Raw genomic sequence first — 13,522 nt, forward strand, 5'->3', positions numbered from 1 at the left:
TAGAGAATCTTCCTCTCCCCAAGTGCATGTGACTGGTGGCTGGTTCAGCAATTCGGCAGGGAGGATGACAGGGTTGCCATGACAACCAGTTACATGCTGTGAGCAAAGATGGTGACAAATGACCAGCTTCTGGCTGGTTATCACTCCTCGTTGAGTAACGTTCCCCAAATTAGACAAACGTGTCTGATTTATGATTATTTGACCCATTGACCTGTATTTTTGCTGCATTTGTTGCTGAGATAGCATCCATGCTTCTTGCAGTGATGCTTAGGTGAGGCTGCTTGCTGGCCATCACTGGTGTGAATCGTGCGAGTAGGTGAAGCTGTTGATTCGCTGTAGTACATAAAAAGTGAGAAGTTATCTTTGGAGACTTCTTTTCATTAAAACCAAACAATTTAAACTTGCACGTTGAGCCCACTGCAGGAAATAGATGGGATTAAAATGTGCATGACTTGTGTTCTTCCTATTGTGCTATTGAATGGAGAGTGCTCCTTGGATTTCGCTTGCCCTCAGTTGTTAATACAAAGCCTTCCTCTTCCTTCAGTGCCTGATTTGATCATCAGCGTGTGTATAGGGTGGGGGGGGGATATGCTTCTCTTAGGCTGAAATCCTGGATCTGCTGAAGTCATTGGCATATCTTCTAAAAGACTAAGTTTCTGTGGCCTTCTTTTCCTTTAGTTTTGCTTTTATTTAGATGCAGAAGGCTGAAGTAAAACATTTTCATTTCAAGATTTTGGAACTTCAGGAAAGACAACAATACTTTCTCCCACTTCTTTCCTTTCATTAAAACCTTTTTAGCCTCCTGTCTTCCCAGTTCCTTTTTGTGCTCAGAGGTGCAGCATCTGTAATACACATGTGATATGGTGGGCCAGCTCTTCATCATGCTTCAGCCCAGCTATGAAGACAGACATCAGATATGAAGCTAGTGATTTCCCATTGGTGGCCAAACACTAGGACAACATGTTGGATACTGTTGCTGGCCCATTCGCTGCAATTTTTGTCATAGGAAGCTTTGATGCAGGTGCTTTTCAGTTTGAATTCTTAATTTATATTGTGCATCCACTACTGGAAAGTGAGCAATGGGAGGGCCAGAGATTCAGAAGTGACTTTAGAGATTTACTATTGGCCAGATTTTTTTTTTTTTTTTTTCATTTGGAAAACACTGAAAGTGTTTCTATTTGTACCAACATGCTTCCAGCCTGGACAATGAACACTCCTTTTCAGTTAATTTTTTTACTGTGGAAGTGTACGTTTGTGGTGGTGATAGGCAATCAGTCTAGATCAAATCCGGTGTTGGGATGGTGTCCCTTTTCTTCAGAGGATCTTAACAGAAGAAAAATTGTTACAAAATCATCATAAGAATTGAGGTAGCTAAGCTAGAAATATAGAACAAAAAAGAGATGAGATATCTCATCTTTATCTCTGTACAGTGTGGGTATTTTATTACTTAACCTATTTAGATAGTGTAGATCAAGTGTTTGCCAGTATTGTTGAGCCTTGCAGACAAGCAGTCTCACTTGGGCATTCTGCTCCCACGCAGTGAAATAAGCCCTCTTTAAGCTAGAAAGACTGACTGAAAGTCTAGTGCTTCCACTAACTCCAGCAGAGCTGTATTTGCATTAGCCAGAGGCTGTGCACTCACATCTGCTGCAGTGCTTCCAAGGAGACAAAATGAGATCCCTCTGTTGAAACTAATCCCTGGAAAAGCAAACCATGTGTCCTTTGAATGATGCAATGATATCTCTCATTTATATATTTTCTGAATATATTTTCTGTCTTAGTATGACTTTACCTTGCTGCTGTCTCCCAGTTTTCAAAAAATGTGGTTTTAGCATGTGAAATAACAGTTAAAATTGTCCTGTGGCATAGGAGCTATTACTGTGCTGCACCTCCCAGGAACAGAACTCCCAGCACTCTGATAACTCTGTACAGCATTTTTACTGTTTCAGTTTTGAAGTCATGTATACTGCCAAACTCAAGCCCTTTGGGACTACATTTCCTCTTACTCAAGAGTACTCTTTTTTTGTCCATAAATTAGTGCCCTAGCCATGCTGATTGGTGGGATTTGTTTTCACCTGAAGAAGAGATGCATGTGCAAAATACAGGCCTTTTTTTCCAGTTCAATACAAAATTTATTGCGTTAGACATGTTGCCCTACTTAAGAGTATTTTCTTCAGGAAGGAAGTTTGCTTGGCCTTCAGTAAACCAGGTTCCCTCATGCACAAGGACCTAAGTAGAGAGGCACCGACTCTTCTGTCCCCACACCTTGCTTATCATCACCACCAAGTTCTCTTGGAAGTGGAGATAACACCTAGCTCCTGTGTAGCAAAAATTACATGTTTTGAAATGTCATGCCATTGAATGGGGTCTTTCAAATTCAGAGGAAAATTACTTTTTACTGCCTGTAATTCCACATTCAAACAGAGTAAAGCCACTGATGTCCTGATATCCTGTAGTAGGTCTCTGGTGCCTCAAGCACATTTGTCTGTCTTGTTAGATTCTGTATGTTGATGATTATTTTGTTGTCTTTCTTTGTGCTGGTATCTCGTGTGACGCTGCATTACCTTTGACCTGCACACTGAGTGCTTTCATCTGTTAGAACAGTCAGTGCACTAGGGAGGCTTTCCAGTTCATGCTAGTAGGAAACCACAGCCTGTGAAAAGGTTATCCCAACAGTGTGCCATTCTGCAGCAGGGGCTGGGACACACATATGTTTTGGGGTTTTTTTCAAGCAGGTTTGCATAGCAAACATGAGGCCCGGTGTTTCAGGATGAACACATGCCCTCTGGTGCTGTCCTGTTCAGCCATGTTTATCAGATGGTCTGAGGCCAGTCTCTTTGCATGAGGAGCACCTGCACACAGACATAAATCAGTCATTTGGTGTGGGAAATGCTGCTCTTTGGAAATCCTCACCTATGTTAATTGAAAATTAATCTAATTCCTGTTTTATTTCTCAGCATATGAAAACATATTTTGGTGTATTTATTTTTGCTAATGGATAAATTTTCAAAATAAATTAGTATTACTCAGCTAGGTAGTATTTTCTTATCCCAGATATTCTACTTTATTTCCTTCCAACTGTTTGCTCACATTCAAGATAATTTCTTGTCTAGTAACTAATTGTTGCAGAAATGTTCTTTGTTTAAGTGTCTGGGTTAAAAATTTTATTTCTGCTGTGAGTTTTTTCTGCTTTATTTCGAAGTAATTCCTGTTTAGGTCTTTCTGGTACTGCATGTCATTGCAACAGTAAATAACAATATGTTGGTTCCTCTGCGTCTTTGGTTGATTAGTTTGAAATTAGCAGTTTAATGCAACCATAGCTTAACACTTTGACTGTATGTTTGAGTAGCTGTGTATACATCCATATGTATGCATAGCAAGGACAGAAGCTGTGCCTAAACTTTAAACTTAAACTGGACTTGCAGATGTTGCACACATACTTCATTGTAATGTTTAGATATTTGATCACATTACTTCTTGCATGATGTGGCCCAAACTGTGGAAAGTGTTTTGCATTTATTTGCCTTTTATGTAGTTGAGAAGAGTGCAGGCAATTTATTCAGTTGGAAAACAAAGTGGGCAAGATTGAAGATGAATAGGCTTTAAAACATATAAGACCTTGGAGTCAGGAACTACATGCTTGAATGCCATAGAGACTACAACAGGAGACATTTAAAAGCAAATGTTTAGAATACTTGTGAACTTCTGGTACTGATTATGGTAATGTTGCTGATTTCAGATTTGGGCCGTAGGTGAGGCTTTTTATTACATTTGAGTGTAATGATATCGTCTAACATTTCTTCTGCAGAATTTGCTTAGATTAGTCCTCAAATGGTAAATTAGTAATTTAATAACTTTTTAAGTGGCTATGGGGAAGAAATAGTCTGGTTTGTACCTTGGAGAGTAAGAGTTATTTCAAGTTATCATGACATTCCTGTGTCTGTCTGTGTGTATGTGCATAAATTTGGGTAGCAGAAATGAGAGAGATAAGAAAAAAGCAACCATAATAAAACACCTAGTAGAAAGCTTGAAGGATAGACTAAAAAGGAACTTTAAATTCCAAAAAGGGATTAAGAGCAGCAGTATAACAAGAGGTTATTCATTTATCATGTTACATTGAGTCTCCATAATTTGATATGTTTTTCTGGTGTTCATTTGCACAGGAACTGTAGAACAGCAGTACCAGGTATGCAGACCCACAGAAGAACTGTTTGTGTCTTTGTGTGATTTTTTTTTTTTTTTTCCTGTTCTCAGCAGATATATGGAGTGATCATTCATTTCAGACAGACCCAGACTTACCACCTGGTTGGAAAAAAATAAATGACATTGCTGGGATCTACTACTGGCACATACCAACAGGAACAACTCAATGGCAGCGTCCTGTGTCCATCCCAACAGATCTCCAGGGCTCACGAAAAGGATCACTTGGTTCCATTACGCCATCTCCTACTCCAGAAACTGAGGTAACCTGCTGTATCTTCTTGTGGGTTACATACTGTAAGGAAAATTGAAATAATTTTTTGAACTTGCATGTTTAGCTGATGGCTAAGCTGGCCTGATAATGTCCCAAAGTGTAGCTACTTGATGAAAATACCTCGTAAGTATCTATTCTCTATATTCATTTTATAATGGTGGTGCCTGATGAAACATCCTAAACTTTGGATGTGTAGGATGAAATCAGACATGTCTCTGATAAATTAGACAGGCAGTGTCCGATGAGTGTGAAACTTTGGCAGTTCTGAAGCATTGCTGCTTTATATGGGTACAGGATACATACAGTTTTTGCACGTAATAGAAGACTTTTGGCTGGACCCTTTGTTTGCATCTTCTTTTTGGCTCATTTGGTAGGAGTATCACAAAAGATGTATGAGTCTTCATTTGAGACATTAGTTCCTTTTCAGGGCAGTTTCTGTTGAATAAACATGTAGTGTTCTCAGGTGTAAGTCTCTGTGCATCCTGCCAGTACCAAATACCTATCAGGCTTTCACTAGAAACAGAGAGATACACTCTGCCCTCCACATGTGCTGAAAGAGCAGTACCTAGTACTGCCTTTCAAAATAATGCTTTCAGGCACAATCCAAGGGTTTGCTTGGTGTCATGTAAGTAGAAAAGTAAAATCAATTCTCATAAAGAAGAGTATGCTTCAAAAAATGCAATCTCTTTGTTTTAGTATGCTGGGAAGACTTCTATGGAATTAAATACTAATATCAGATAATGTTGGTTTTAAATTATTTTTATACTGAATTTTCAGAAAAATGTCCACCGCTCGGTCAAGGGAAGTCTTTGTACTGGCTCTGAGTTTTGAATCGGGCAGTCCCTAGGGGTTTGGTTTTTTATTCATTTAGAGAGAATATTTTTTGATTTTGTTCATATATGCATCAAACTAACTTATATGAAAGTTAAGAGGAGTTAAGGACATTCAAGTATGTATTACCATCTTGACACTAAAACTTTTATCCTGTCTAGGCTTAAATACCTACAATCTTGTTCATTATTTTAGAAAGGTTGTTCCCACATGTTTATAAATGCTACTCATAAGGTCTGCAAACATGACGATAACACTTCAGTTATGGTTTACATCTGACAAGCTCTCCTACTGTGCACCAGGCATGCTGGAAATAATTTCTGAGAGGATTCATGGAGAAATGAATGTAAGATTCATGGAGGAAGAACTGTAACTGTTACAATTCCAATAGAAAACAAGAAAAAATACAGAAATGCTGAATGTAAAGTGCTGCACAAGCTTCTAGTATAAATTCCTGTAATGTACATGTGAAGGATATAACTTTACTATTATTATGTTTCTAACTCTAGAATGTAGAGAATGGGACCTTAATTAGTAAATTATAGATGGTTTTCACAAAAACCCAGAAATCAGTATGGTTGGTAAACTTCATTTATAAAATATTTCATATAAAATATTTCATTTGAAATATTTTTCTACTTCTGTTTAAAGTGTCTTTACAATTAAAATTCAGACCTGCTGGTAAATGCATTACGTTTATTTTTAACTTTTCATGATTGTTTGCTTTAAATGAAATATAGTTTGTGATTATGAATAATAATAATTAATTCTTAACAGCATAATGAGAGTACAAAATGTATGAATTATAATAACATCGATTTTAATACAGTATAGATGTATTAAGTAAGACATACACATATGTGAGTACATAGTAGGCTCACCTAAGTTTTGATATGGCAAATTCTAATTCAGCAAGGAATTTATTCCAGCAAAGACTTATGCACAGACAGTTCTATGGCAGCACCAAGATCATGTGCTGTAAAAGGTACTATAGAAATAAGCACATCCCCAAAATTCATGCTAGTATGATATAATGTAGTTATTGTAATTGTAGATATAGGCAAAAGCATTTGCTTTTTGTCAATTTCTGCATTAATTGATCAGCATCTTAGCATTATTGAAGCAGTACTGGCTTTTTGACTCAGTGATCATTAAGATAGCATTCCAATACAGTACCAGCAGTCTTGGAGTAGTGGAGCTCAAAACAAGAGCATGAACTGGGCTCGGGATTTTGTCCACTTCCAAATACTGAAACAGCTACAGAGGCTCCAGGTATAGCTGGAGTTATAGTGGGAACTGTTGGAAGAAGTCGTGTGTTTCTTGAAACCACAGATGCCAAGCTTTAGTAAAAGGAAGTGGAGGAAGAATCTTTTGTGATTCAGCTGGTTCTGGACAGAACCCCAGTGCAGAGCAGTAAGAGAGAAATAAGTCATAGTGTGTGTTTGAGATAGGAGTAAGGAAATAATTTGACAGTGTCAGCTATCATGAATTTTTAGGTTTTAGTCTCTCTGCAGTTGGTACATGCCTGCACTGTATCATCTCCAAGTCACTGGCAGGCAATATTTGTTTCAATTCCTGTTCACTGCACTGCTGCATACCCAAGTGCTCCTCATTTCCCTCCCTGGGAAAGAGTAATGCAGCTGTCTGTGATAAGGTCACAGTTCACAGAAGATTGGGAATTCAGTCTAGACTAGGGGCTCCCAAATGCCTTCATCCCAGCACTACCACTGACAACATCACTTGTGATAAAGAGCCTCCACCTCCAAGCTGGACCCATGTGTGAGCTGTGTATTGCTGGTTCCCTCATTGCTCATGGAAGCCTGTACTTCAAAATAATGTGTTTTGAGAGGGCTGGTTTAGCTCATTCCCCCATGCTGGATTTGTATTGCTTCCTTCTGAAAAGGTTGGGAGATACATAGGTTTTAGGTGGATAAAAGAGTATAATCTAGGATTGAGGACTGGCTTGGGTGGTACTTGATATCTGAACCAATTGGCTTCTGTGAGCCCATAAAAATACTTTATCTAAATCACATTTGTCTGTAAAGGATCATGTGCCAGTCTTGAAATGAGTTTATTTGGGCTCTTTCAGGTTATGAATTTGTCAAACAAACATATAGAAACACCATTTTTCCCATCCCTCTGAGTAACACCTTTTTACCCTTTGTCTTGTTTCCTCCTTTTTTTGACTTCATTTTATTTTGTGTCCCTGTCTCTTAAATAATGTAATATACAGAAGCTTTGCTTCATTTGGTAGAATGTGGCTCACAGCTGAGGGCAGTCAACAAAGAACAGATCAATTCAGCCATTTTTGTGTTGTAGCTTAATCTGGATATTTAGCATAAAGAAAAACAGTTATTACTGTTGAACAGAGAATTTTTAAAAACTATAGGGAGGAATGATGCTGCCGTGCACAGAAATGGCAAAATGTTTTAAAAAGGAAAAGAATGTGGAAATGTCTTACTTTTACATGAAATGCAAGGCAATTTTTCTTTCACAAGATAACCAGTAAATTTCAATCCAAAGCAATTATGGGTTAAGCATTATGCAAAAATCCTGCTGATTTAACAAAAATGCTAATAAATGCTAAATATGAATAACCTGTAACATTCCTTCCCTTCCTCCCCCTCAAAAGCATGAAAATGTATTTTGGTTTTGCACAGCTGTTTAAATTTGACTTAGTTTTAGATCCCTCTTTTCTCTTGTGTGTTGTCAAATTACTTTGTTTTTGAATCCTTGTCTTTTGCGACATTCTCTTCCAAATTTTAGAAATTTTGCTGCCTCTTTCTCATTTCCTCTGCAGAGAAAAATCTGTAGTGCTTAAGTTTCAATAAGAGCTTCTTTGAGATCATAGGAGAATTTGGTGATGGTAGTTGTGTCTTCTTATAGCCTAACTCATCCCAGGTCTTGAACACCTCTAGAGGTTCTTCTATAGGCAACATAACCACTAGCACCTAATAATGAAAGAGAAGGGGCTTGGGAGGAAAAGGTAACAACTCAATTAGTTCAAAGGCACATTAGGAAGGGGTTAGTCCTGAGAGTTGTTTACTACAAAATAATTCCTCCAGTGGGAATATATTGAGAATGCTTCTGGGGTGGGAAGTCCACCCTGCAGATGAATCCTTTGGGCCATATTAGTGGGTGCCACTTCACCTTGGGGCTGAGCTGGACAGCCCAGCAAAGCTCATCTTAGAACAGGAATTAATTTCAGGATTTCTTGATTTGGTGAAGCTATAAAGAGGTGGCTCTGGGTCTCCCAGCAATCAAATCTCCTGGCTTTTATTGAAGACTGTGGGAATTCTCCCCTGGTGAGACAGAGGAAAGAGGCACTTCAGCATCAGCTGTTCTTCTCAATCTTTATAGAAAAGCTGGCACCTCAGGTTGTGCTGAACTGTGTTAGTGCTAAACATACTGCTACTTGCTTGACTGTACCACTGAACACCTCTGAAAGTCTTTGAGAAACCTGAATGGAAAATGAGAGGGTGGGTGCTTTGTTTGGTTTGGAATTGTTTTTTAAAAACGCTGATGGACTTTTCAAAACTACTTTTTCAGTAAGAAATCTCTGCATTCCTTACTAATCCTTCTTCCCTTCTTGCCCTTTTCTTGTGCTTTCTCTCTAGAAATATTTGATCTTTACCTTATGTGTATCTTGCCCGTGTAGATATATTTTTTGTGCTTCAGTGTTTGTAGTTCCAGTACCATTAGGGTCTTTTAACAAAAGTACCAATCAAATGGAAATCTTAATGTTTCCCCTTAATTGCTGTTGATCAAAGGCTGTAGCAGCTGTGGCCAACATTCATATTCAGATTCATTTTGCTTGCTTTTAAGATCATAGTTAAAGAGTAATTTCATTGTCTGTTCCTAATTTATATTAACTTTCCTTGTTTCAATCATTTGTTTTGGTAAGTAACTGTTAGAGGCATGTCTTCTCTCCCCTTCCCTCCAAATGCCATTATATAGTGGAGTAAGTAGTTGAAGTTTGAGGTGATCTGTTCCCTAACCCATCCTGTAAATATCAATGCTAACAACAGTGTCTTGTGTTTTTTTTTCTTTTCTTTTTTTTTTCTTTTTTTTTTTTTTTTATCAATGTGCTTCTTCCTGTGTGAATAATTATGTGTCTAGAAACAGCCATGGAGTGATTTTGCTGTACTGAATGGGGGAAAGATTAATAGTGACATTTGGAAGGCAAGTATATTGTCAGATTTTAGAATCTTTACTACTGTTACCCTTGTTTTTTGCATGGCAGTGGCTGTTTTCCCCTTTTATTTTTCCATAAATGTCATTCATAACCTAGGCCAAAGTGAATGGGGGTACTTCTAGAAACGTCTAGCTCACAAACATGCTGCCTTTTCTGTCTTTCCACTTGGAATGGATTCAGTCTAAACTAGCAGGGCAACTGCCATGATGTAAACAAATAAGATGCCTGCACTGAATGAAATGCAGCTTGAGAAATATATATATACATATATCTATATATATGCATGCTTCTTTTCAACTTCAGCCAGAAATACTATCGCTTCTTTGCAGGGAGGATTTAATTTCCCTTTGAGATAAGAAATAACATGATGGTGTACTTAATACTATTATAATAGTATTAAAACTATACTAATAGCATTGCCTCTATCTCTAGGACCTGCATGCAGCCACTGTGAACCCAGACCCAAGTCTGAAGGAGTTTGAAGGAGCAACGTTACGCTATGCCTCTTTGAAGCTCAGGTACAATGACTTCAGAAGTCTCAGTGGAACGACCAACTCTGTTTTGTGGTGTGCTGTAATTTTCATATGACTTTAACACTGATCTTGTTTTGTTTTGTTTTTTTTTATGTCACAGAAATGGTCCACAATCTGATGATGATGATTCTTGTAGCATCAACAGCGATCCAGAAGCCAAGGTCTGTGTGAAGATTCACAATGGTATAACAATTAAAAATCTAGCAGTTGTGAACATAAACTTGCAAGGTGCAAAATATCTCCTAAGTTTTGAAATTAAGTGTACCCCTCCTCTTGGCACAATGTGGATTGACCATGCAAGATTAATTCCATCAAAGGAATTTGCAGATCTAAAGCTTCATTCGGTTGGGTCAGGAAAGTGGGACTTATTTTGAAATCATGAAGCCAGGAAATTGGATTTTAGAGCTCAAGATTCCACTGTCCAACTGTAGTAACTGTACTCTTGCACAACCAAATGAGTGTCTGTCTGAGAGAGGGCTCTGTTTTTTATTATCTCTAGATAGCTTCTAGGGGCATTCAGTGACAGAATTTGCTCTTTATTTTCAAGTTTGTCCCTTTTTAAAGTATTCTTCCTTTTTATGTCTGCTTCAACTTACAGCTACTAGCAAGGAAGTTACCTTTTAGAACAAGAAACTTCATTTTTTGGAAGAGAGAATGCAACCTACTTTGAGGATGCACTTCATAGAGAAAAATTAGACCACTATGTGACAAAGCACCATAATTAAATCAAAACTTTTACTGTTGGAGTCTAAGGGTTTTGAGGAGAAAGAAGCAGAAGAAAGTTTTGTATGCTTGCATATCTATCTCCAGATTTGTCTTGTTGATAGTTTTGTCTTTTGCTTGCATCTATTATTAAGAGTGTATATGAATCTCTATGATTGAAAATACAAGTAATTTAAATAAGTATTTTGGCTGTGCCATACCGCTGCAGCAACTGACAGGATCTGAAGCTACTTATTTGCAGGAACAAGTATGTATGTAACAGAGTTGATAATTTTAATAGCATTAATGATACATTTTAAGAGAGAAAACAGACTGATCATGGCAATTAATTTTCTTTGTCATCTTGATTATCTGACTTGTGATATTTAATTCAGATGTAAATAGTTGTACTTTGCTTGGCTTGCTAGTAATTTAAAAGCAAGCGCTAAATTCTGAGCACAGTAAATGGAGTTGAAGGAGTGAGGAGCTTTAGGTTCCAGTCCTGAGAACAACAGAATTGTTCCTTTCATGATGAGCCTTATGGTATGGAAAGCTTTAAAGGGAGGCAGTATTTTGATATCTCTATGACTTTACCAGGTGATTTGCACTGAATATCTTTTGAGCCATTCCTGCATGAAGGACCATGGCAGTAGTTTTGTGGACAAATAACTTGTGTCATCACCTCCCTTCCCTCTCCCGCTTGCTGTTTAAACTTCAGTATTTATGGATCAGGTTCCTGTCTGGTGCCTGTGAAATGGGACAGTGCCAAAAGCTTGTCCTCTTTTGTCTATCACAACTGGTTTTGTTTTTCCAGTTCAGGCAAAACTATGCTGATAATGCATATAAGGGTAATCAAAACTGAGCACTGAAGCAGTCACAGAAGTGATTGAGAGAAAGAAATAGAGGAGAAACTAGACATGGTTTTGCCTTTTTAAAAATCTTTTGGGTCAAAGCATCTTGCCTGATTTCTGCCCAATGCAGATGCTGTGCAGGGGCAGCAGTGACCACGGCAGATATTTTGTGGTTCTGCAGGTGAAGCTCAGCAGTGCTGACACTGATTTGCAGCAGGAGAGGCTGAGGGCAGAGTAGTTCAGTGCATCTGCCTCTGTCCCAAGGACAAGGCAAGTATGGCCCTATGTCACAGGAATGACAAGTGGTCCAGAAACAGCAGGGAAAATCTTCACCTGTGGAAAATGCTCTGAGATCTTTATTTCTCACATAGATGGGGAGGGGATGGGGTAGGTGGATTCCTTGCTAGTCCGTTTTACCCCAAATATGGAGAGACTGAAAGAAGTCTGATAGGATTTGAAACTGATGACTTTAAAAAATCACATATTTTTAGCCTTTTAGACTCTCCCCTGCCATATTGTCTGCCTTAACTATCTTTGATTGAAGCTTTTGTGGGGCAGCAAGCACAGATAAATACTTTTTCTTCATTTCATCATGAGAGAAGAAAGGTGGTTTTAACTCATTAAACTATCTATTGGAAGAATTTGTCGAAATGAACTTTGTTAGAGATGTGTTAGAGATCTTAAACCTAATCATGACATTGGCCAATACATTTGTGGAAAAAAACAGCATCTCTATGGCACATTTAATGCTGTATTTCAGCAAAGGGAACCGTGCCACCTTGTGGGAAGTAGTTGTCTTCCCTCAGAGACTCAGCTTCTGCAAAGATTGAAGCACTGCAAAAATGCCTGCTTTGGGAAAAGCATGTCATATCATTAATGTAATTGTTGTAAAAAAAGTGACTTATGCAGCAAGGCATTTAAATGTTCATAATTGTCAATGAAGAACAAATGTTTCTGGATGTATCATGTGCTTAAGATGCAGTTCATAGTTTCACGTCCATGGCGTCTCAGTCAGGTTGTCTGCAGAAGGTCATAAAGGTGAAGTGAAAAGAGGAGAATAATTACATCCAGCTTCTTGATACCATCAATTTATTTTGGTAGAAATTTCTTGAAGAGATGGCTTATTGTGCTTGATGAGGATCCTAATTCTGCATGTGAAACATGCACAGCTAGAAATGAGTTTTGAATTGGTGCTTCCCAGGAGACAGATCGTAACCTTCCTGCTTAATTTAAAGAGCAATGTGTGCCTTCCTAATTGAGTTTCAAGGAAGGCAAAAGATGCTTTTAACAATCCCAGACTGTAAATTCCTCTGGGTTGTCTTTTTTTTCATTGTTATAAAACACGATGTCCCTATGTAAAAACATAGGAAGGTGCTACATTTTTTCTTATGTCCATATATAGAAACAGAACCTCCTGGGAAACCTGTCACTGTCCCTAGGAATGGCACAGATTTTCAAATTCCCTATCCACATTGGTCTGCTCAGCAAAGCTTTACTTTTCCAGCATCACCATTTTAGAGCAGTTTTAGCTATATACTATTATCTAAGAATGGGAAGAAATATTTAAATCTGTGCAAAGATTTAACAGTCTCTAAAAGACTGTTTTCTACTTTAGAAATCAATAAATGCTCTGGATCTCAAAGGAAGAGAATAAGACTATTTCCAAGAGAGAGAGCATTAGGAGATATTGATAACAAGTATTTAAATGCAGTGATTCACCTATAGGTGAATGAAAACACACTTGGAGTCATGGAAAGTGAGCTGGTGATGAATTTCTATGGATTACCTGGCCTTTAGGGTTTAACCAGATGGCCTTTGGTAAGCTGACTTAGGGCTGTTGTGAAAGTGACCTGTAAATCTAAATAATATATCTAAGCACTATCAAAATAGTTTTACAAAATACAATGTGCCCCCCAAAGATTTTATATCCGTATCT

General features: G+C 38.0%; 1 protein-coding gene across 3 annotated transcripts in view; it reads left to right on the top strand.

Annotated features, from left to right (window-relative positions):
- APBB2 (amyloid beta precursor protein binding family B member 2) overlaps positions 1–13,522 on the top strand; it is a 110,784-nt gene that overhangs the window by 42,855 nt on the left and 54,407 nt on the right. The window contains exons 5-8 of one of the 3 annotated variants that reach the window (XM_053975351.1): positions 4,255–4,463; positions 9,425–9,487; positions 9,933–10,018; positions 10,134–10,194. In XM_053975351.1, coding sequence (XP_053831326.1) covers positions 4,255–4,463; positions 9,425–9,487; positions 9,933–10,018; positions 10,134–10,194 — 419 coding nt within the window. The remainder of the gene's footprint in view (positions 1–4,254; positions 4,464–9,424; positions 9,488–9,932; positions 10,019–10,133; positions 10,195–13,522) is intronic. The other 2 variants (XM_053975348.1, XM_053975349.1) reach the window with 2 other exon arrangements.

Source organism: Vidua macroura, chromosome 4, assembly GCF_024509145.1.
Source record: "Vidua macroura isolate BioBank_ID:100142 chromosome 4, ASM2450914v1, whole genome shotgun sequence".
NCBI classification, from domain to species: Eukaryota; Metazoa; Chordata; class Aves; order Passeriformes; family Viduidae; genus Vidua; species Vidua macroura.